The 22,047-nt window shown below is 42.7% G+C and overlaps 1 protein-coding gene across 3 annotated transcripts in view; it reads left to right on the forward strand.

Annotated features, from left to right (window-relative positions):
- The window catches only part of sez6b (seizure related 6 homolog b), a 192,903-nt gene that overhangs the window by 113,311 nt on the left and 57,545 nt on the right, over positions 1-22,047 (forward strand). For all 3 annotated transcript variants that reach the window (XM_056263439.1, XM_056263440.1, XM_056263441.1), the window contains exon 4: positions 13,294-13,483. In XM_056263439.1, coding sequence (XP_056119414.1) covers positions 13,294-13,483 — 190 coding nt within the window. The remainder of the gene's footprint in view (positions 1-13,293; positions 13,484-22,047) is intronic.

Consider the following 22,047-nt stretch of genomic DNA (forward strand, 5'->3'; position numbering starts at 1 on the left):
GGGTTAGTGACATGACACTCATTTATTATGTAATAATTTATTCAGAAATATATTAAAAATGCAGTTTGACTTGAAAACATTTTTGAATTAAAATTCATTTTTATATATTTTGTGGGTCAAAAACTTTGAGTTAATCCTTATTTAAAAAAAAAGATATTCTTCAAAAGAAGACCTTAAGTTTGGCATAATCATATTATTATTTCTTAGGAAAAAATAATCAGACATAATCAGCACGTTTCAGATAGACTAACTGTGCATTAGTGGCTCTTTCCGCAGGTTACAACGACTAACTAAATAACTAACAGTAGGTAAATATATTTATAAGTCATGAATCATTATTTCAATCAACAGCGCTGATTCATTCAGGAGCGAAACAAGTGACTTATGAATGAGTCATTGAATCATTCACTCAGCTGATTCAGTCAGGAAGTACTGCTTTGTTGTTGAACTATTTACGCTGGTGGAAACAAAGTTAAGCCAAAGACTTTCGATATTCAAAGATTGTGCACTCGTATGAGTGCTCAACGTGCAATATGGCTGAAAATAGCTGCCCTGAGACATTGTAAATATGGCCGCCGAGTGAACTGACTTTCCTTGAAAGTGACTTTGACTGAACCGTTTTATAAAAACAATGTCACTCTCGAATGTCAGAGTGGTTGTGATTTGATTGTAGGCACGAGGCTCACAAAACTTTAACTTTTTTTAAAATGATTAAGATGTGAACACTCATTAAACATTATCAGCTCTTCAGTACTATTAATAACAGCTGAAGTATAGCATTATTTTTTCAGAAAACGTGTTCACTATATACCAAAAAAAAATATATGACCTTGGCGAAAGTTGTCATTTCTATAACAGATATGTGCTGTTCTGCCTAAATGAGAATTGATAGTTTACAAAGTCTCATGAAAGTACATAAATCTCGCGTCCAGCTCTGAAGGGTTCACTGCAGCTTCCAATTCCAGTCGTCACGCTCACCACTGACCCACTTGTCTGCTCTTTGATGATAGATTTATAGGGATGAGTTGGCAGGGGACATTGGGCGTCTGTCATATCAGCACAGTGACTGACTCAGATCTGGTTTCATTAAATTGCTGTAATCTCTGCAGCCCATGAAGCAGCTGCGAGTTCTGGCTCTGCTCCATACCAGCTCCACCTTGTGCCACTGGGCCACGGCACTGACTCCTCCTGCAAGTCCCTACTGCAGGACCAAATGCAGGGTAGTGAGAGGGAACACGAGAGATAGGCTGTATTGTAAACAGAATATATATATACGTATATAGTGGGAGGGAGAGAGATGGATAGAGTGAAAAAAAAGGGAGAGAGCGCGGGGGCGTAATGCACCATATTCTTTGAAGGGGCACCACGGGCGCTCCTTTATATCAAATCAGACATGGCCAAAGGAATAATGAAAGAGAAATAGGACATTGGTTCATTATTTTTTTTTTTCCCGAAGGACTTTTTTTATTTTTTTATAAAAGCTTATATAAATATATTCACACAAATAGTAGTGTTGTGGTAAAAAAATAATATTTTTTATTAATATTTATATAATATTTATATTTATATACACACACACAGTATATTATTAAGAATTTTTATTCCTTTTAAATAATGAGTCCCTTTTATGCATTTATTTTTTGTGATTTTCTGTGTTAATGCCCATAATAAAACTAATCTTTTTTACAACGCATTTTATGCTTTATTTCAAATTCATTTGAAATTAATTTAAACTTAAACTTGACCAAAAGTATAGTCCATTGATTTCCATAAATTTTACTAATTCGTGTTGATTTGCGGTTTATTTCAGACATATCATAGATAAATAAGAAATGCTTCCTCCTTCAGACACCACTGGTGTCGCTTTTGCATGGTGTTATTTTACTTTGCACACTATTTGAGTTTGTATTTTGTGATATTTGTTTGGTTTTAGTTCATATTTTCTCTCCTCTGAGAATGCGAAAGTGTATATATATATATATTATACTAATGCATTGGCAATGTGAAGCTTTGTTACCATGTCAATAAAGCTACTTCAGTCTAGAGAGAGAAAGAGAAAGGGTGAAAGTGAGAGGTAGAAAGACAGCGTGAGAGAGATATAGAAAGAGTAATATGAAGAGCGAGATGAGGGAGTCCATTACTCATCATCAGGCCTGCAGCCTCTCTTGCAGGTCTCTTTTGTAGCATTCTATTGTTGTGAGGGATTTGAAGTTTGTTCAGGGCGGCTGAGGCAGGGTTTTTAGATGTGGAGAGTGCAGCGCTGTACTTTAGAAGCTTTTCAGGTGTGAGTGTGTTTGTGTCCATGCGTGTATGTGTGTGTATGTGAGTTTTTTTGTGGTGATTTGGCCTCGGCAGGTCAGCTATCAGCTCTCTGCAGCCCTCTCAGCTCCCTTTGATTTATTCTGTTGCGAGGGCTTTCCCCCTCTCTCGCCTCGCTCTGCCCCCGGACTCCCAGAGGTCACCTTTTGGAAGATTTCAGCCTCAATTTTCTGCACCCTTTAAAATGCACATCTAGGCATGTTCACTCAGCCACAGAGGGTGAATTGCTCAGTGAGAGGAAATTTAGACAAGAAGAAGCAAGTACAAAAGCGGGAAAGAGAAATGGGACATCGGTTCATTATTCAATCCATTTTACAAAACGAAACTCTTAGGCTTTTGATTAATGGAAACCAATGGAAAAGGATACAATGAAGACTGATGAGCTCTACATGTTTGTATAAATCTGAATATTTCACTGAATACTGAAGACCGAGTATCATGTAAGGGACCGTTAGAGACTGAATTCTGACTGAATGATGTATTTTATGTATTTTAAAGGTACGTGACAGGCAAAATGAGAAGTTAGTTTGGTACAATAAGCAGATTGAAACCATATAATAAGAAAAAATGCTTTAAAAAATCAATTAACAAAATAATAAAATGTAAAATGAAGGGAAAAGGTTTAGGATTCTGCACTGTCACAAATACTAGTTCATGTTTTTTGCAACATCTCACTCAAATTGCTATGCTGATAATATAATTTGTAATGAAAAAAGTTGACTGATGAAATTTTGTTTGGAAGTACATACAGTTACATTCACAGTGTAATATGTACATTAAGATAACATTTGTGTAAAATACAAGCTTTTGGTCTGTGCTGCGAACATGGATAGTTCAGTGATAGTTTTATTAATTATTTTTGTTGGGTGGTGGTGAATTTGCACAGCTTACCAAATGTTTTTCTTGTATTAAGTTCAACAATATTGATTGCATTCCAGTGAAGTTTAGTGGAAATTGTCATGCCAGATTGGTAGCTTGTTTGGTAGGATCAATGTGAAATTTGTTTAGAGATTAGATTTTGTTTTCTAAAGAGATAACAACAGTCCAACCAGGTATTGTTCATTGCACACCACTTTTTTTCATCGATGTGTCTATTGGACCTTCCTATTATCATCACGAAATCACGAAGCCCAGTCCAAACTTCCACCACTCAATGTGAGCTGTATCTAGAGCTGATATTGTTAATGTTTGGCCTAGAAAAGTTCAAGTCTTCTCCAATGATTGTGGAGGAAAATCTGCCCAAGGGAGCTGGGAGTATTAGACTATTATTGGTAACAGAAAGAAAAATCTAAATGTACCTATTACTTACCTATTAACCAACATTTATTCAAAACTTAATAAAATAAATAATTAATGAGGCAAAAAATAAAATAACTCTCACTTCATCCAGTGTGAGAGTAAGATCAGTGACTGGCGACTTGAAACAAATGAAATTACAGATTTATTCATCAAATTTGGCAAGAAGAACAGATGACAGTTCTAGCTAGTGTCATTATTATAAATATTCCCTATTCGCTCAGCCAGACAAACCTAATGGAGAAACAGAATCAATATTTCAGTGAAATGTCAGCTTTGACTTGTCTTTGTGAGACGCTCTAACTATTTATCTTGCAGATTGCATAAACAAAAGAGGAGTGACTGATGTGTGTTGGATGTTCAATATGGGTTTTAATAGCTTCTTAATGGAAACAAGAAGAATCTTTAATTGATATGTTGGGAATAATGCAAGCAGCACATTTCAATGGATTTTCTTTAAAACTTTTGAAAATTACAGAATGTGCTTTATTTTTGACAGTTGTTCTTGACAGAAATGCCACAATATTCTGATTGTTTTGTTTCATTCCCTTATTTCATGGCGAATGACGGGCAGCACAGGCGTGAGCAAAAGGAAAAAGATGCTGACAATGAAATTCTGTCCTTGTGTTTATATCAGCTTAAACCAAATCACACTGTGGTTGTTTTGAATAAATGAAGCACCTGGAGCAAAACGATAAGAGGATGATTAATCTTCAGGGAAACTTTAGAGAAAAAATATTTTTAAATGAAAGGAAAAATTGCTGCGTGGAGTACTTTTCTTGCTGAGTAATGTCTCCGGAGACGACTTCAACAGCGGAATCGGAAATTCCCTCCGTCTTTAATTGAAAAGATCCTCAATGCCGAGCTCAACTCTGCTCATAGTGTATCCAAGTGAACTCTGCCTTCATCTTTCTGTTTCTAAAATCATTATTCAACTTCCATAACAGACCACCCACCTTTTACACACCCTTTATTTATACTCACCCCCCGTCCCCCCCTCCCCCACCCACCCCACCCCATAACCCTGCCCTTGTTTTCATGTTGTCAAGATTTGCCTTCCTCTGCAATTTCCCTGCCGTTATTCAGCCGCGTCGCATAAAACCAATTTCTGGTGCGGCGTGCAGGGGGATTGTAGTGATAATGAAAAAGAGACTGGCTGAGGTGAATGTTAAAACGAGATAAGCGCAGACATGGAGAGTGTGTGAATGCCCTGACGGTGGGAAGGCCAGCGTCATTCCCCCCCGAAGACTTTTTGTTCCTCCCACATGTTGAGAACAACAGCAGGGTAATTGGATGCTGATAAAAGTGTGTGGCATAAGTGTGTGTTGCACATATTACAAGCATGAAGAGACACGTACTGGCAGCGCTGGATGGTCAATACAATAGAAGCCTGTTATGGCCCGTATATAGTTTGTTTTCTTTTTTCATAGCAAAGAAACACATTAGGCGATCAAGTTGTATTGCACATTTGCATTTGAATTTGAGGCAACGTGGGTTATTTTGCAGAGGTAGTGCTTAGTGGTTGCACTTTCATTGCTTGGGAGACTCAAAGAAATGAAAATTCTGTTTGTTTATATATATATATATATATTATTATTTATTTTTTTGACCTTGTAATTATAATTTTTTTATACTAATTACTAGTTGGAAATCATGAGAATAATTACAGTTATCTTATTCAATTGATAGCAGTAGTTTTGAATATTTAAATGAATAGTTTACCAAAAAAGTAAAAGTTCTGACATCTTGTACTCACATTTATGTTGTTCCAAACCTGTATGACTGTCTGTCTTCTGTGAAACACAAAACAAGATATTTTGAAGATTGTTAGTAACCAAAGAGTTTTAGTGGACATTGATTTCCATTGTCAATGGCAAAAAAATATATATATATGTTCCAAAAGTGTTATGCTTTTATGTTCCACTGATGAAAGAAAAAATGCACGGGTTAACATATCAATTGATAGATTATTTAATTTATAACATATTGTCTTTATAATAAACTGTATCATTTACTGATTTTAGACAGTATAAATGTTAGAGGAGATGCTGGGGTCTTTTACTTAGTAGATAAATCCTAGAAGAGTGAGATTTACTTGTAAGGTTAGATCCACTCACAATGTCACACTAATTGGTTAAAAGGTCCTTTATCGAAATGAAACAATCATCCAAGAGTGAGATTTACAAAGTCTCATTTGCTCTCTATTTAATCCTGTTTCTGTCTAGAAGAAATAATTGAGACATTAAAACAGTGTTTCTGGTCGTAAGACCATTTTGAGTGGGTCGCGTAATGTGCAGTCAAAGAAGCAACAACAAACATAATTCTATGTTTTTCTGATGCAAGACTTTTATTTTGAAAGTGACACTGAAAGTGATGTGACATGAAGGCCGAAAAAGGTAACCCATATTCGGAATTTGGCCCTGTGCATTTAACCCATCAAAGTTAGTGCACACACATTATGAGCAGTGAGTAGTGAACACACACACTGCAAATTGTGGACACACACACACACACACACGGAGCAGTGGGCAGCCATTTGCTGCGGTGCCCGGGGAGCGATTGGGGGTTATGTGCCTTTGCTCAAGTCACCTAGTCGTGGGTATTGAGGGTGGATAAGAGCGCTGTTCGTTCACTCCCCTGCCTGTACATTTTCCTGTCAGTATTGAGAATTGAACCTGCAAACTTCGGGTTACAAATCTGACTCTATAACCATTAGGCCACGACTGCCCCAAAAGATTATTGAAAGCTGTTGACACTTCTGTAAGATGCAGTTTAAGTAAAGAGTGCCTGAGAAAACTTGCTGTTCTGATTCAGTATTTGCGGTCAGCTGAGATGTTGTCAGGCTATTTGTCAGTGTCATTATTCTAACATTATTTTCGTAACTCTCACCTCAGAAAAGCGAACTTTCCTGTCCTGTCAGCCATTATCCACCTTATTTTTCAGGTAAGCGAGGGCACAGCCATTTGTAATTTTAATGTGTCTGGCTCCCGGTGTCATTTTCTTCCAGTTATTTTAAGCTGTACAAAACAGCTTGTTATGCTGCTTGATATTGCAGACTGATATTTCTTACCATACTATTTTAATGTATTGTCTTAATCCTAAACACACTGGTTTGTAGCGCAAACAGTTTAACAGTTTACTGCACTTTATTCTTCTCATTATTTCCCTATAGCAGCTAATGAATCAGAAGGTTCGCACATTCACAGAAAACACCTTACTTTTGCGTTGAAAAATAAGGTGGATCGCTACTGTGCTCCTACTCGTAGCTCGCACTCTTCAATTGCATCTGTATATCACTTCATTATAAATTAATCCCAAGTCCTGAAATTATCAAAAAGTACCAATAAATTACGTAACTTGCACATGGTGTGTAGGCTGGGAAGGATTTACATGCAGGTGTGATGTTCACTCTATCCACCAGGAGCAGTTTCCATATGTTTTATTAACAGTTCATGTTAGTATTGTGTATTTACCATAGTAGCTGTTGTTTCCGTAATACCAAAATGCCACTATTTCACTTTGTGTTATTTTGTATATTTTTAAATGACTGTGGTGGCTCATACCGACTTACTAACTTTATTGTATTAACAAAAACTAGTTTGGGACTGCTATTTAATAGCCTTACTTACTTTAAAGTTTTTATTCATCAGTATTAGTCATATTCTTACAATTGATGTGAATAAGGGATGGCACATGTGTGTGTGTGATATTTTTGTGAAATAAATTTGCTTGGTTTTTATTTGCTAATTATATATAGGTCAAATTCCTAAAGAATTGGGCCGCGGCTTAATGACCATGGGAATGTGTGTCCCATGGCCAAACCAGAACCACTGCATTAAAGAGATGTCATTTGTGACAATTCTTTCCTGCAGGTAATGAGAGAATTTCTGTGCTCTTGGATTCTTTGCTCGGTCTGTCCTTATACATCTTGTGAAGAATATCAGTATTCACGGGGCCTATTCATAGTGGATTATTCAGGTGCTCAAACAGAATGGAAAATAATGAGTGTCGCCTTTGTACGGCGTGACAAAAGTTTCAGCCTGTCAGTGAGCGTTAATCTCAGGGTTCCTCTTTATCTCGTCACCGGCTTCAGGTCTGCTGCAATACGACGCTTCAGTGAGGAAGGTCACGCAAATGACACGTGGAGGACATGTCTGATCATTTGTGGCATAATGGTACGCATGCCGGACGAGGCTCGTCTTCCTTGGGTAATGTACGGGGGGAGAGGTGAGTGAGATAAGGGCCGTCAGAGCCGGAGTCCACCTGCGGATTTTCGCACGGCTGTCAGATGGATTGCCTAGGTTTGGCCCCTCCAGATGGCACAGATGGGTCTCTTCATCTCTCCTCTTCTACACTCCAGGCACTCCTTAATATAGCAACAGTACCCTGATCTCTCCCGGTGACCCTGTGTCTCTACTGCCCGTTTCAACTCATCCGCACCTGTAGCCCAGATCTGTACATCATTTCCTGTTTGCTCTTAATTACAGGCTTTAATTAGCAGCCCAAATACAAGTATATTCTCTTCCCAACGTGATTCTCAGCTCCAGAGGAATGGACCCTGCTAATTAGAGGAAATTTCCATCCTTCCTGTTATCCCAGAGAAATTGAACCATGGGAATAGAGGAGAAGAACGCAGCAGAGACAGAAAGAAAGAGCAGCACCACTGAGGGCTTTTGGGCTTTTTCTATTCTTATACAGCGACTCAAGGGACTATTCGACTTTTACATGACTCGGATTTGCATAAGAGAGACGCTCCCTGAGAATTCGCTGAATACACAAACGCATCAATCAAATCCAAACAATCTACATCAAGTCAACTTAAGCTCTGCTGTTATAAACTCTGATGGGTTCGTAATAGTACTAACTTGCCTGGCAATGGGAGAGAGACAGAGCGCAGTTGGTGACCACTCTCTATCAGATCAGTATTGTCATCTGCTGTCCTTCATGTTGGGAGAGCTTCAGGCGTGTGTGACCCACATAAGCAGTGATGTGCATAGAAGTGAATGCCATACACTGCACTGCAAAGAGACTTTCAGAGGAGAAACTCCTCACTATGGCATTTGCTGTAACTTGGCATCTGTAAAGTGGCATCCTTTGTAGTTACACGCCTGGATGCGAAAAGTTGCAGTAAGTTTACCATAGTTGGATTTTATTTTGCTTTGAAACGCTTGAGCGGTTGGCAAGTTTTAGAGTTTCAGTGGTTGGGGTTATTCTACAAAGTGGGTACTATTTGTGTCCTTAATGTCTACATTCATTGACTAACAATGAATAGCTATTTGCAACTGCAAAGTTAGACATTTTTCTGAAAACACTACTTTTATAAATGTTTTAAAAGAAGTCTCCATTGCCCACCAAGGCTGCATTTATTTGATCAAAAATACAGTAAAAAATAATAATATTGTGCTTTTGCGCTGTTAATCCCGCATTGCAGTGCCAAACATACGGTGTTAGAATGTTAAAGCTAGACGCTTAGCAACAGACAACCAATCGCATACTCGTATTTGTGTGCTTTGCAGTCACGGAAACACATTGTATATAAACAGTAAATTCAGCGTTTCAGAGGATAAATGTCAAATGCTGACAGAAAACGCAACAATTTGAGTGAAGAAGAGACTGTTTCATTCTTATCTTTATATTCCAAAATGTCCATTCAGTATAAACTCGATAGTACAGAGGCAATGCAAGGATGCACAATGCTTGAGCTTTTATGTAAAAAGGTTGAATGCCTGGTTCATCACATCAATGACAATGACACCGCAAATACACAAATAAGAATGTTAACCCATGGTTTAGGAATGTACAATGTGAATTAGGAGCAGTGTGAAACGGGAAGCAAGATCACCTAGGATTGCGTTTACTCAGGGTTAAGAATGACCAAGGGTTAACTATTTCAAGTGTGAAAATCCCTATAATGTATTATCAAAAGACTTGAAGAAGGGGCGATGAAGTCATTTGTCTAAAAGAATCAAACTGGAAAAGGTACCGGTTTCATAGAATGACCCTTGACCTGGTATCTGTCTGGTATTTATTTGTTAATCAGACATTTACTCTGTACCAGAGAGCGGTTATGTGTGTCAGATACAGAAAGAGAGGTCGTGTTTGAGAAAAAAACAAAGCCAGTCCTCTCATTAGCTTTAAGGCAACAGAGATGATTAAAGAATCTCTGCTGGACACATGGCTCCTGAAAGAGCTGAGCACATGGACATCCCTCCTCTGTCCCTTAATCTTATCTCTCACTTTTCTCTCTTTTCATGTTTATGTTTGTTTATGGGCTTTTGGCCAGTGGTGAGGAATCAGGATGGCACAGATCATATTCAAACCCGTGTCCCTGTGAGCTCACTATACCACGGCTCTGACTCTGTTCATTTCTTTGCTTTGTTTCTCTCACTCAGATCTCATAAGGTGATTCATATCACCTGCAAATAACACTTGTTTATTTATGTGGTGTCACCTCAATTGTTCTGAATTTTGTATTGCCGTAAACAGGAAATCAGATTCAGCACAGCACAGGAAGGCAGGAGAGCAGGAGCTCTTTTTTCAAACTCAGACATAGCTGGAGGGGGTTTTCTGCTAATTCTCTGTTAATGTGACACAGCATGTATCTCCAGATTAATTAACCATCCGCCTGCCCTCAGAGTGCTGATACAGTGACTGTATCAGTGTGTCTCTCTTAGGCCATGCACACTCACTGAAGCTAAATACAGTTGTCACTCCTGTTCTGAATCCTAAATCCCACTCTACACACAGATTTCACTTGTTTACTAGAGTGAAAATGCACACCAAAAATTCAGGTAATGACAACCGTATTTACGTTAATCCACATGGCGTATAGTACCACACTGAGCGACTGTTTTTAACACAGCGACACTCTTTTGAGCCCTGACAGCTTGTGAGGTGCCGTGCTAGAAAATGACAAAAACGTACAAGATATGTAAGGTATGAGCCTTCGTACAAGATATGAAAGGTTTGAGCCTTGATTCAGTGACAAATTTTGATACCTATTTCTTAGCACTGTAGTTCCTCCCACCAACATTTTTGTCTAAAAAGGCAGTTTATTGCACAAATCTTTTTTTTTTCTTTTTGTCTGCTACTAGTCTGTTAAATTGGTGTTATATTATAGCAAAAGAAAGTTCTGACATACCTTAATATTGATATTTTAATATCTGTACAAGTTCAAATTTGGGCGTTCTGTCCCTTTAAGTTTTTTTTTTGTATTTGGGTCAAAAAATGGTCTTCCTGTTTCCCCTGTTCATTCTATGGGATATGGGGCCTCTGGGCAGGCCGGGAGTGCTGGGATAATTGACTTAATTTCTCTTTATTTTGAACCTGTCTGTTGTGCTCTGTGTAAAAAACAGCAAACGTTTTAATCAACACTGACCTCAAATGACACAGCGGCTGCATATTTACACGCCAACGTCTGCATCTGACTGACAGTCATGTTTATGCGAGGGATTACATGCGTGGGGTAGACGGTCGGGCCCGGTGCCAACGCAAATTGGATTATGGCGAGCAATATTCTGGAAACATTTTATTATCCAAGGGCTTTTAGTGTAATGTGATTACTTTGTAATGCACTTTTGTTTTATAGACTGCTTCAGCACATTGCAGCTCCAGCTTTATTAAGCGTGAATTTATTCTGTAGTACACATCATCAGGTTGTCACCTGTTGCCTTCATAGCACTCAGGGGCCTTTAAGCGTGTTTTCAGCAGTGCTTATTTAAATTCAGTCCTCATCGTTCACTGTGGCCGAATTTAAATTGCTGGGTACTGTTGTGCTTTTTGTGAAACTTTCCTGATGGTAAACCTCAGACAGTGGCATTAATTTGTGCTGAGAGTTTGACGTGTCTTCTTGTCGTAAAGAGTTTGCGGTGTCTAGATTGAGGGCGACGTGTGCGAGGCCTCATTAACCTATCGTCACGTCTGCGTCTAGGCAGGGTCACTCATCGGGTCACATTCATTTGCCTGCATCTGATTAAAGACACTTTCATTACCTGAGAGGAGCACAAGGGCACATCCCAGCTGATCCCAGATCAGCCACAATGGCACCAGTTTCACGACGGCACGCTAGTTGAATAGTTCTGATTTTTTCATTCAGCATGATTGTAATTATTCCTCAGACTCACACTTTTTTACTCTGCTCCGTGTCACGACTTCCACCCACGCTGCCATATTGGATATTGGCTCATGCAGTTGTTGCATGTATTGTCTAAAGTGGAAGACGGGCAGAACTAGAAGTAATGGGCGGCTGTGGCTTTCTATTAGTGACAGGTGAGGATATGCATGCTGGCTTCAGCAGACAGGAGATTGCCCGTGGTGCAATTACCATGCAGCTTGGCAGACAGACAAGCCAACACCATTATGAGTGCAGTCAGTGTGGCAGAATGTGTCACCCCACTGCCATCTCTGCATAGCTGAAAACACGTCAATCTGTCCTTTTGCTTTTGTGTATTGTCCAAACTTTCCCACCTTTAAACATTCCTATCCCCATTAAATCACTTAACAAACACAGTTTTGCTTCTGATTGGATGAGTCATGTTTGAAACCGTGGGGGAGTCACTTTTATATCCTAGGAATTTTTTCTTGTAAAGGGGTACTTCACTACTGGCAAAATGGACTTTTGCCTATGCCTGTGCAGTAAAAAGGCGGATTTTGGGTTTTTTACCAAATAAAAATATTTTTTTTCCTTTTGCCAAATAGTAAAAAATACCCATAATGCACTGAGCATGTTGCTATCCAAGGCCACTCCCACCAGTCTGCTATGGATACGCTTACCAGAGTCAAATATCACCTTGCTTTAGCAGGAAATACTTCTTAGCAAACTTTTAGTCATAATGGTGTCGACTTGTATTGTTCCCGGGTGCAGGAATTCAAAGAGTAAACATTTAGCGAGAGTGAGTTACTTTCAGGATCCAGCGCATTGTAGGCAGTGATTAAAAGCGGCAAAGAATCGTAAATAGGGAGAGAACACCGCGACGGAAAATCTGAAAAACCTCCATACTTGCAGTCAACATCTCAAACTGGATGACTACGAACACTGTGTTTTATGCCGTTCTTTCTGTTCATCCCGTGGACTTTTGCTGACCAATAAACATGAATTTCTCAGTCCAGGTAACATATATATACTACTGACATTGTAACAATACAAAGTGGGTTGAAAATCGGCCAAGTTACACTTTAATTTTATTTTTTAAAGGTTTTTTTTAAAAATATAATTCTATAAAAGTTGTAATTATAATTTGAACTAAAGTTTTTTTTCTAAACAGTTCCATTTCCATTTTATTTTATTTTTAGCTTTATTTCAAGGGAAAAAATTAACAGTAACAACTCTGGATGCTAGCTATGGAATAGGCATAGCAAGACTAAGGAGTCAGCCTTTTTATTCCAAAAAGGATAGAAGTGTAATTTCCATCATCGTCATTTCCATCCCAGAATAATATTAAACACAATACATAATTTGAGATGAGGTGTAAATGAGACTATGGTGTGACCGAATTCTCCTGTGCTGCATGTATGTCCACTGTTGGAAGAGTTGGGAAAGAGTTTTCTATAAATCCAGAGGAATCATAGCGGGAAAAAATATTCATTACAAGAAGTTAAAATCCCAAAAACTCACTTTGATTTCATTAGTTCTTTAACCACGTCTCTGCTCTCTTTCTTCTCTTATCTCATAACCTTAAGGTGATGAACGTGAGCCTGGCTGAGGGTGACGTGGTCAGATTCGAAGACCTGGGCGGCAGGGAACCTTCAATGCTGGCCAACGAGTCCATCTTGCTTAAAGGTCTGGTGGTACGCAGCTGGAGCAACCAAATATCCATCCACTTCCGTAGCCAGCAGCCGCAGTCCAGCTCCTTGCTGCTGCGTTACCAAGGTGAGATGTCCTACGTCAACCTCTAAACATCTGCTTCATCTACTTCCTGCTAATTGCACTTGTGCCAATGTCTCCGGCTGGCATGGATCCAGCACTCTAGACAAACCTGTTTATGAGTGTACACTTACTGATTAGATTGGCACGAACGATTAGGACTCTGGGAGTAGGGAGCTCTCAATCATTGCTTTCTATTAGGAGAGACTCTCTGTGCACTGAAGGGGAAACACTCCTTGTTATCTCATGTCAACATAATATGCTCATGTTAGCCTGAAAATGACAGCTGCTGTCAATAGGCTGCATAATTACATCGGAGAATGACTTGGATAATTCTCTGCTAATAGTCTTTTAACAGAGTCATCAAGGGGAGATCGGCACAACAGAAAAGGTTACTGATGCGCCCTGGCCCAGCGCTGCGCCGATATCTCGTTCGTTATTCGGGACGATAATATGACAAATGACTGTTACAGGAAAATTCTTTTGTTTCTGTGAGCTAATGAACTGTGGCGGGTTTGCAGTGGCGTAATTTCATTTTTTGCACATCCTTAATATGCCTTTTGAATAAGAAAGTCGTTTACACTCCACCCCCTCTTTCTCTCTGTCTTTATGAGTGTGTGGGGGGTAATCAGTGGTGTTCAGCTTTTAAAGAAAAGAAGCTACATTCCCCCTGTTAGACTCATAGCAATCATCCCCAGGAGCCAGACAGCACATATTTCATAAAGGCTCTGTGTCTTTACAAAACTTCCAATTACTTGGTTCCGAAGGCCCTGATTCCGGTTCAATTTAATGTTCCCCAGCTGCTATGCTGGATGGATGTGCACACGCAAGAGCAGCTAATTTTGCCACTGGGTTTACACTTGCCTTGGCATTGATGTAATGGCAAACAAGGAAGGACAAGAACCAAGCATGGATTGAGATCTAGCGTAAATACATACTGCAACATGACTGTAGTGTTGAGTCGAGTGTGGACAAAAATTATTTGATTATTTATTTAACCTGTTGTCGTTCCGAACCTAAATGACTTTCTTTCATCTGTAGAACATAAAAGGAGAAGTTTAGCAGAATATTCACACTGCTCTTTATCAGATAATGTAGATCAGGTGCTGTCGAGCTGCACAATTGACAAAATGCACAATTAAATTTTCTTAATTTTAGTTTTTCATCTAATATTTGTTATTTTATTTTAACTTTATTTGAATTACTAATTAAAAAAAAAAATACAATAACAACACTGCAGGTTAAATTGCAGTGAAAAATATATGCATATTCAAATGGCATGTATGGCATTTTAAATGTAAATAAATAATATAAATATTATCATATTACTATGTATTGATAATAATTAATTATTTTATTCATGATAATAATTATAATAATGACTAAAATTTTTGTCTGTTCTTCACACAGATCTATGATTTCAGAGGATTTGTCTTTGGCATTATTGAAAAGACCAGCATGAACATTTTGTAAAATAACTTTTATTTTTAAAAATAATAATTAAAAAAGTCATTACATTTTGTTTTGACGCTTTTATTCAGTCTACAAATGGTAGTGGACAAACACTTATATATTTAAAAAAAATAGTCTTAAGCAAAAACAACTGATGCACTGTAAAAGGTGGTCTCATTTTCTTTTCAAAAACATGGTGCATCCCTATAATTTGAGAATAAAATGTCCCTGTCAATGTTAAAACCAAACCTAAGGCCTTGTACTTCAACATACTTAGGTTATAGAGAAAATGATCCTCATTGAGCTACAAGATAAAATGAAGAAGGACCTCTTGATTTTCTGTAATGAGTGAGGTTAGATGCTGTTTCTGTTTGCATTATTGCACTTGCTATAATTTTTCCTGGCTTCCTTTTACTTCACAAACTCACCAGACAGTTGAATAGAATAACATTTCTGGATGTTCTTTTTTTTCCAATATCAGTTTTTAACATGGTCATGTCAGACATGTCTACAAAGAAAATTGGCTGTGTTTCAACATGGATGAGCATTCTTTGATCGCCTCAGCTCTTTTCCACGGCTTTGTGGTGTGAGCATTAGAGTATGAACACATCAAAATCTTTTTACATTGAACTTTGATCTCTTGTCATGTGTCTATAGCAAGTAGTTTTCTGCTATACCATCCACGCAGATCTAACACTCCTGTCCTGTCCCGACGTTCAGCAGGCCGTACAGTTTGACGAATGACAGATTCTCAAAATGGGAACCTCCATCAAAGACACGCACATTAAAGATTTAGACCTCTAAATAATTCAGATCACAATGAAAGGACCCTCGCTGCACCCCTTTGCGTTTGGATAAAGGTTAAACACAAACAAGGCAGGGCTGATGGAGTGAAGTTTGAAATGGAGGCTGTTGGGGTCTGAATGGCCTTTCTACAGGTAATCGCCCCCTTTGCCGCACCACTCTTGCCCCATCACTTAAATGTCAGAAGCTTGAGATGTTGTCATACGGCACTGCAGAGGAAGCACGTGTGCATATGCAAGTGTTTTGGGTAAACTATTTTGTGAATGCTTTAGACGAGGTATTATGAGCTGAGGATTGGAGTCCTGCCCCAGTATGAGCTCAGTTGTGTAGTTGAGCCGTGATAAAGTCGGCTGATCTGGGCTGAGCCTAGCAGTGCATGGCGGGTTGCTGTGTGCAGTGATGGCTGAGGAAGCTGCTGTAATATCCTCCACCCTGCCGCTCGCTCCTCCCAGAGGAGATTAACCCTGCAGGGCGAGGGATCACCAGCTGAGATACATGCTCTCACCCACTGACACACATCCTCAGCCAAAGCAGGGCTCCACTTCTCACTTTTTTCGTCTGCTACTTTCTTTGCACTTTCATTAGAGCAAAAGTCACATTCACCAAGCACCACATGGAAGAAAAACTAGACTTTTGTGAGTAAACAAAAGTGTTATTGGCCAGTTGGCATGTATATACTAATAATAATAATAATTTTTTGGTAACACTTTATTTAGATGGTCCCTTTTTAACATTCTGTTTACTATAAGTAAGTTTGCAACTACATGTCAACTAATTCTCATTAGAGTATTAGTAGACTGTCTGCTTAATATCTGCTAACTCTTTTTTTTTAAAAACATTAAGGCTGCATTTGATAAAATACTGTAAAAATATATATATATTTTTAATATATTTTAAAATGAATTCCTGTGATGACAAAGATTGATTTTCAGCAGCCGTTATTCTAGCCTTCAGTGTCACATTACTCTTCAGAAATCAGTGTAATATGCTGATTTGGTGCTCAAAAAAACCTGTTTTCTAGTTACTACTTCTAGTTCCCTTTCAGTCGCTCACGTTCAACGTAGTCGCGCTCGTCGCCGAGGGCGTTCCCCTGCCGCCGCTCCCACTGTGCCTCAGCAGCAGCCTCCAGCCAGGCCTCAGCATGGAGCCGGCCGCAGTAGGGACGCCCAGCCCGCTCCATGCGCTGCCAAGCCAGGTGGCAAGCCACAGCGAAAGCATTCCGGAGCGGGCCGCACAGGGATGGAGGAGGATGCTCTGGGAGTTGGTCACCGATCCACTCCCTCCCCCAGGTGAGGGCCGGGTGGAGTCTTTGTTTGTGTGTGTGTCTGTTCCTCCGCTGCTCCCAAAAAAAGCGGAGCAAGCGGTACCCACACTCCAAAGAAAGAGCAAATTCCTCTGTTCCTGGGTCCCAAGAGGGCGAGTCTGGCGGTGTGCGACCCTGTAAGCCTTGCACCCCTCAGCCCCCTCTTGTTCGCCAGCACGGCAGCTGGGTGCGGTTCGAGGACCCGGTCATCCGCCTTCTCACGCATCCCTGGCCGTCTCGTGGAGACAGGTAAATGTTGTACACCACACTCAGACCCTGCTTTGGGCCGCCTCCGGGCCTTCCGAGCCGGTTCCCTGTCCTCCACCTCGCTGCCCCACCTCGGGTACGTCCGTGGTTCCCACGGTGTGTGTAAGCCTGAAGATGCTTCCTACCGCTCCAGCTGGCCCCGAAACTACCAGCAGACTCGGCTTGCGATTAATTTCGCTTGGCTTCGCCCTGGCTCATCATACCTAGGTGTTGAGCTGAGATGCTCCTAAGACTAGTGATATTTATCACACCTACGTGTTGAGTGCTGCTCCTGTCCTGTGTGCGTACGTAGCAGTTCTTCTGGCGATGTAGCTTCTCCTCCAGCCGATATGAAGACCGGTTTCTATAAACCTGTACTTCATTGTACCCTAGATATGTGGTGGGTTATGGCCATCTTGGACCTGTCTCAATTGAAATGGGCCCTTTTTCGAAAGCCTCTGTTCAATTACTACACAGAAATACATTTTCAAATGCTCCGTCCCCAAGGTTGGCCTGCAGCGTTCGACCTGAAGGACAGTACTTCAGATCTCTATCCTTCCGCTCCACAGACCCTTCTGTCTTCTGGCGTCGAGGGTACGAAGTATCAGTACAAGTCCTACCCTTCGAGTGCTCCATAGCCAGTTGGGTCTTCAGGTCAACTGGGAGAGAGTAATCTCGCCCACGGGCTGAGTATCTCTTTTTTAGTTCAGGAGAAGGACTCGGTCCAACACGTCTCTTCAAGAAGAGTGTGTTAGGCTAGTGCTAGAAGTGAGAAAGGGTCCCACTGAAAATGTCAGAGGCTCCTGGGGCATATGGCGCTTCCTCCATATGAAGACCGCTTCAGCACTAGTTTTATGATCGAGTCCCGAGGTGACCGTGGCAGAGCGGCACGCCCTGTGTGATTAAAAGATCACCCCAAACTCTCAGCCCGTGTTCAGACCTTCAGGTCCACTAACACCGACTGAGGGGCCATGTACAAAGGGCATGCTTTAACGGAGGCCTGGGCGACCTCCGACTGCATTGGTATTCGTTACCTCGAGTTGGCAGTTCACCTCCCTTTGAGCCACTGCTGCTCAGCGAGCTGGTACTGGTCTGAAAAGACAACCCCGCGACCGTTGCGCTAAGCTTCCCTCGCATGTCACAACTCGCCCGTCACCTCCTCCTTGGAGTCAGAAGCTTCTGAGGTCGCTTCATTCCACTATAAAATTCTTCCGGCCTGCTCAATCGTGCCGCCAACGAGCCTCACGACAGCTATGGCCAGGGAGAGTGGAGACTCCAATCCCCTGGAGGTCCAGCTGGGCAGGGACCACTTCGGGGCCGCACAGTTACATCTTTTGCCCCTCCGGACTCGTCCCTCTGCCAGTTGTGTTTCTGTCTGAGCGGACATCCCTTGGATAGACACTGGCTCTATCTGGCCACTGGCTCTACCACGTACCCGAGGTGGGGCAGCGAGGTGGAGGACAGGGAACCGGCTCGGAAGGCCCGGAGGCGGCCCAAAGCAGGGTCTGAGTGTGGTGTACAACATTTACCTGTCTCCACGAGACGGCCAGGGATGCGTGAGAAGGCGGCTCTCAGCTGACCCCGGGGCCCCGCAGAAATGCGTTCCCCAGTAAGCCTTCTAAGAAAGGGGCTATGTGATTCATTATCACTTGGCGCTGCTCAAGTTGAGTGATGTTCATCACACTCAGGTGTTGAGCAGAAATGCTCCTGAAGCTCAGTGAATTTCATCACACTCAGGTGTTGAGCAGAAATGCTCCTGAAGCTCAGTGAATTATCACATCTAGTGTTGAGCAGTGCTCCTGTCTTGTGCGTGCATGTCGCTTGCACCTACTGTGCTAAGTCAGGAGTGGAACAGGTCTTGATAGTTGCCCCTTTTTGGCCCAACCAGATCTAGTTCCCTCGACAGCCTTCCTGACTTCCCCTGAATACATTTCAGGGACGGGGCATGATGGCACCCACGTTCAAAGAACTGGATGGGGAGGTTCAGGTCGCTATCACAAGGATATGTGGTAGTGACCATCACTTTTGAAGGCAGTTGTGCTGCGCTAGTTAGAAGTGGAACCTATTCGTTGAATGAGTCTTCTCTCCGTGAGGAGATCCTGAGAGCGTTCGGTCATTTTAGTGCTCTCTTTCCTGCAAGTTGGGTTGGAGTAGGCTGTTCCTTCACCCTCAATATGATACAAACATCATATGCATAAGTATGGGAAGCATGTCCTGATCGTCAGGTTCCTGAGGGAGCATTAGCATTAGCATCATTCTCAAACCGTGCTTAGGTTTGAGAATGACCTTCGAGTCATTAGGCCCAAACTCCATACATGACGCGCTTACTGAAAGCGCCTGCAAGTCCCCTATGCGCTTCACTGAAGCGAGAGCCATGTGGAACACTGTTTTGAACGACAGGTGTTTCATGTCCACCAGCTGGATTGTCTCGAACGGGGCGCCTTTCATGGCCTCCAGGACCGTGGAAAGGTCCCACGTCGGGACTGAAGGGGGCCTGGGAGGGTTCAGCCTCTGAGCTCCCCTAAGGAAACGCACGACTAAGTCGTTCTTCCCCAGCGACTGGCCAGAGACCGGTTTTGCAAACGTTGCTATGGCCGCCACATATACTTTGAGCGTGGATGGGGTCCTGCCCTTATCCAGTAGCTCTTGAAGGAACGAAAGCACTTCCGAAACCCCGCATTCCACAGGTGAAAGGCTCTGGGCTTGACACCATGCAGAGAAAACAGACCATTTCGAGGAGTAGAGCCGCCTGCTAGACGGAGCTCTAGCCTGCGCGATCGTGTTTAACACTCCTTCTGGGAGGCTAGCGGGTACCCGTTGATGGCCCATGCGTGCAGGGACCACAGCTCCGGGCGAGGGTGCCAAATCGAGCCCTCCGCCTGAGAGAGGAGGTCTCTCCTCAATGGTACAGGCCATGGGGCAGTGCTGGTCAGCTGCATCAGGGCAGGGAACCACGTCTGGTTTGTCCAGAGCGGAGCTACGAGCAGCACTGGGCATCCGTTTTCCCTGATTCGTTCCAACACTTGAGGCAGGAGCGAGACAGGAGGAAAAGCATATAGGGGGCAGCGGGGCCAAACATGAGCCAGCGCGTCCTTGCTTTTCGAGAAAAACTTCGGGCAATGAGCGTTTTCGTGGGACGCGAATAGGTCCACCTGTGCTCTGCCGAACGTTTTCCACAGCAGCTGGACCGTCTGCGGGTGCAGCGACCACTCCCCTGCTGGAACATTGTTCCTGGACAGTCTGTCTGGCCCCACATTCAGGTGACCAGGCACGTGCGCTGCTCTCAGTGAGGCGTTCCGTCAGCCTGTGAAGGTTTCGTGACCTGACGCCGCCCTGTCGACTGCTATCATCTCCAAGCAGTTTATGTGAAGGAGCTTTTCCCGTTCTGACCACAGGCCAGCTAGCGGTCTGCCCTCGAGCAGCGCTCCCCACCCCGGGGTGGAGGCGTCCGTAGACACCACCTTCACACTCGAAGCGGTCCCCAGACTCACACCTGACTGATACCAGTCGGTTATTTTCCAAGGTTCCAGAGCTGAAACACACTGTAGGTCGACCCTGAGGCGAAACAGACCCGCTGTCCATGCCCTGGGTGGAACCCGCGCTTTCAGCCACATCAGCAGTGGGCGCATGCGAAGCAAGCCCAACTGGAGTACAGAGGCTGCTGAGGCCATCAGCCCCAGCATTTTCTGAAACCTTTTGAGCGGAACTATCGAGCCGTGGCGGAAGGATTTCGCGACGCGCTGAATATTTAGTCCGCGCTCTGGTGACAGGCGTGCCGTCATGGATAGCGAGTCTAACACTGTTCCCAGAAAGGAAATTTTCTGACTGGGAGACAGTGAGCTCTTCGCCCAATTGACTGTGTGGCCCAGCTCCTCGAGGTGCTCGAGTAATGCGGCCCTGTGTTCTATGAGCTCCGATCGTGATCGAGCTAGAATCAGCCAATCGTCCAAGTAGTTCAGGACTCGCATGCCCTGAAGTCTCAGGGGTTTGAGCGCCGCGTCCATGCACTTCGTGAATGTACGAGGTGCTAGGGACAGGCCGAACGGCAGGACTGTGTATTGATATGCCTGGCCCTCGAAAGCGAATCTCAAGAATCGCCTGTGATGGGACGCTATTTGTATTTGGAAGTAGGCGTCTTTCAGATCTATTGACATAAACCAGTCCCCGTGGCGCACTTGCGCGAGGATTTTCCTGGTCGTAAGCATTCTGAACTGGCGTTTCACAAGCGCTCTGTTCAGCTGTCGCAGATCTAAAATGGGTCTGAGACCCCCATCCTTTTTCGGTACCAGAAAATATCTGCTGTATAGGCCCCCTTCGCTCTGAGCCTGAGATAAAGGTTCTAAAGCCCCTTTGCTCAGTAGTTTCGCTATCTCGGCACGAAGTAGATGAGACACTTCGTTTTTCACCGTAGTTTCGACACGCGCCATATAACGGCGAGGGCGTCGAGCGAATTGTAGCGAATAGCCTCTCTTTAGTGTTCAGCACCCATTCTGATACCCCGGGAAGCTTTGACCACGCATCTGCGTGAATAGCTAGAGGCAGAATGAAATCCGGGCTCTGGCCGCGGCAAAACGGCAGCTCGAGAGCCCTGGCATACTGGGAACACAACACCTTGTTTACAGCGTTCGAGGCGGGGGGCGCGCTGATCACAGCGGGCAGCCTGGCCGCGCTCAGCTTTTCTATGGCAGATTGTGCAGAAAAAGTGAGCGGGGCAGATCCCGTAGGATTCGGCGTGTCTGTGAGAAAATGTGGGCGCGGGACTGCG

This window comes from Rhinichthys klamathensis, unplaced genomic scaffold (genome assembly GCF_029890125.1).
Source record: "Rhinichthys klamathensis goyatoka isolate OS25496 unplaced genomic scaffold, OSU_Roscu_1.1 h1tg000206l_1, whole genome shotgun sequence".
Lineage (NCBI taxonomy): Eukaryota > Metazoa > Chordata > Actinopteri > Cypriniformes > Leuciscidae > Rhinichthys > Rhinichthys klamathensis.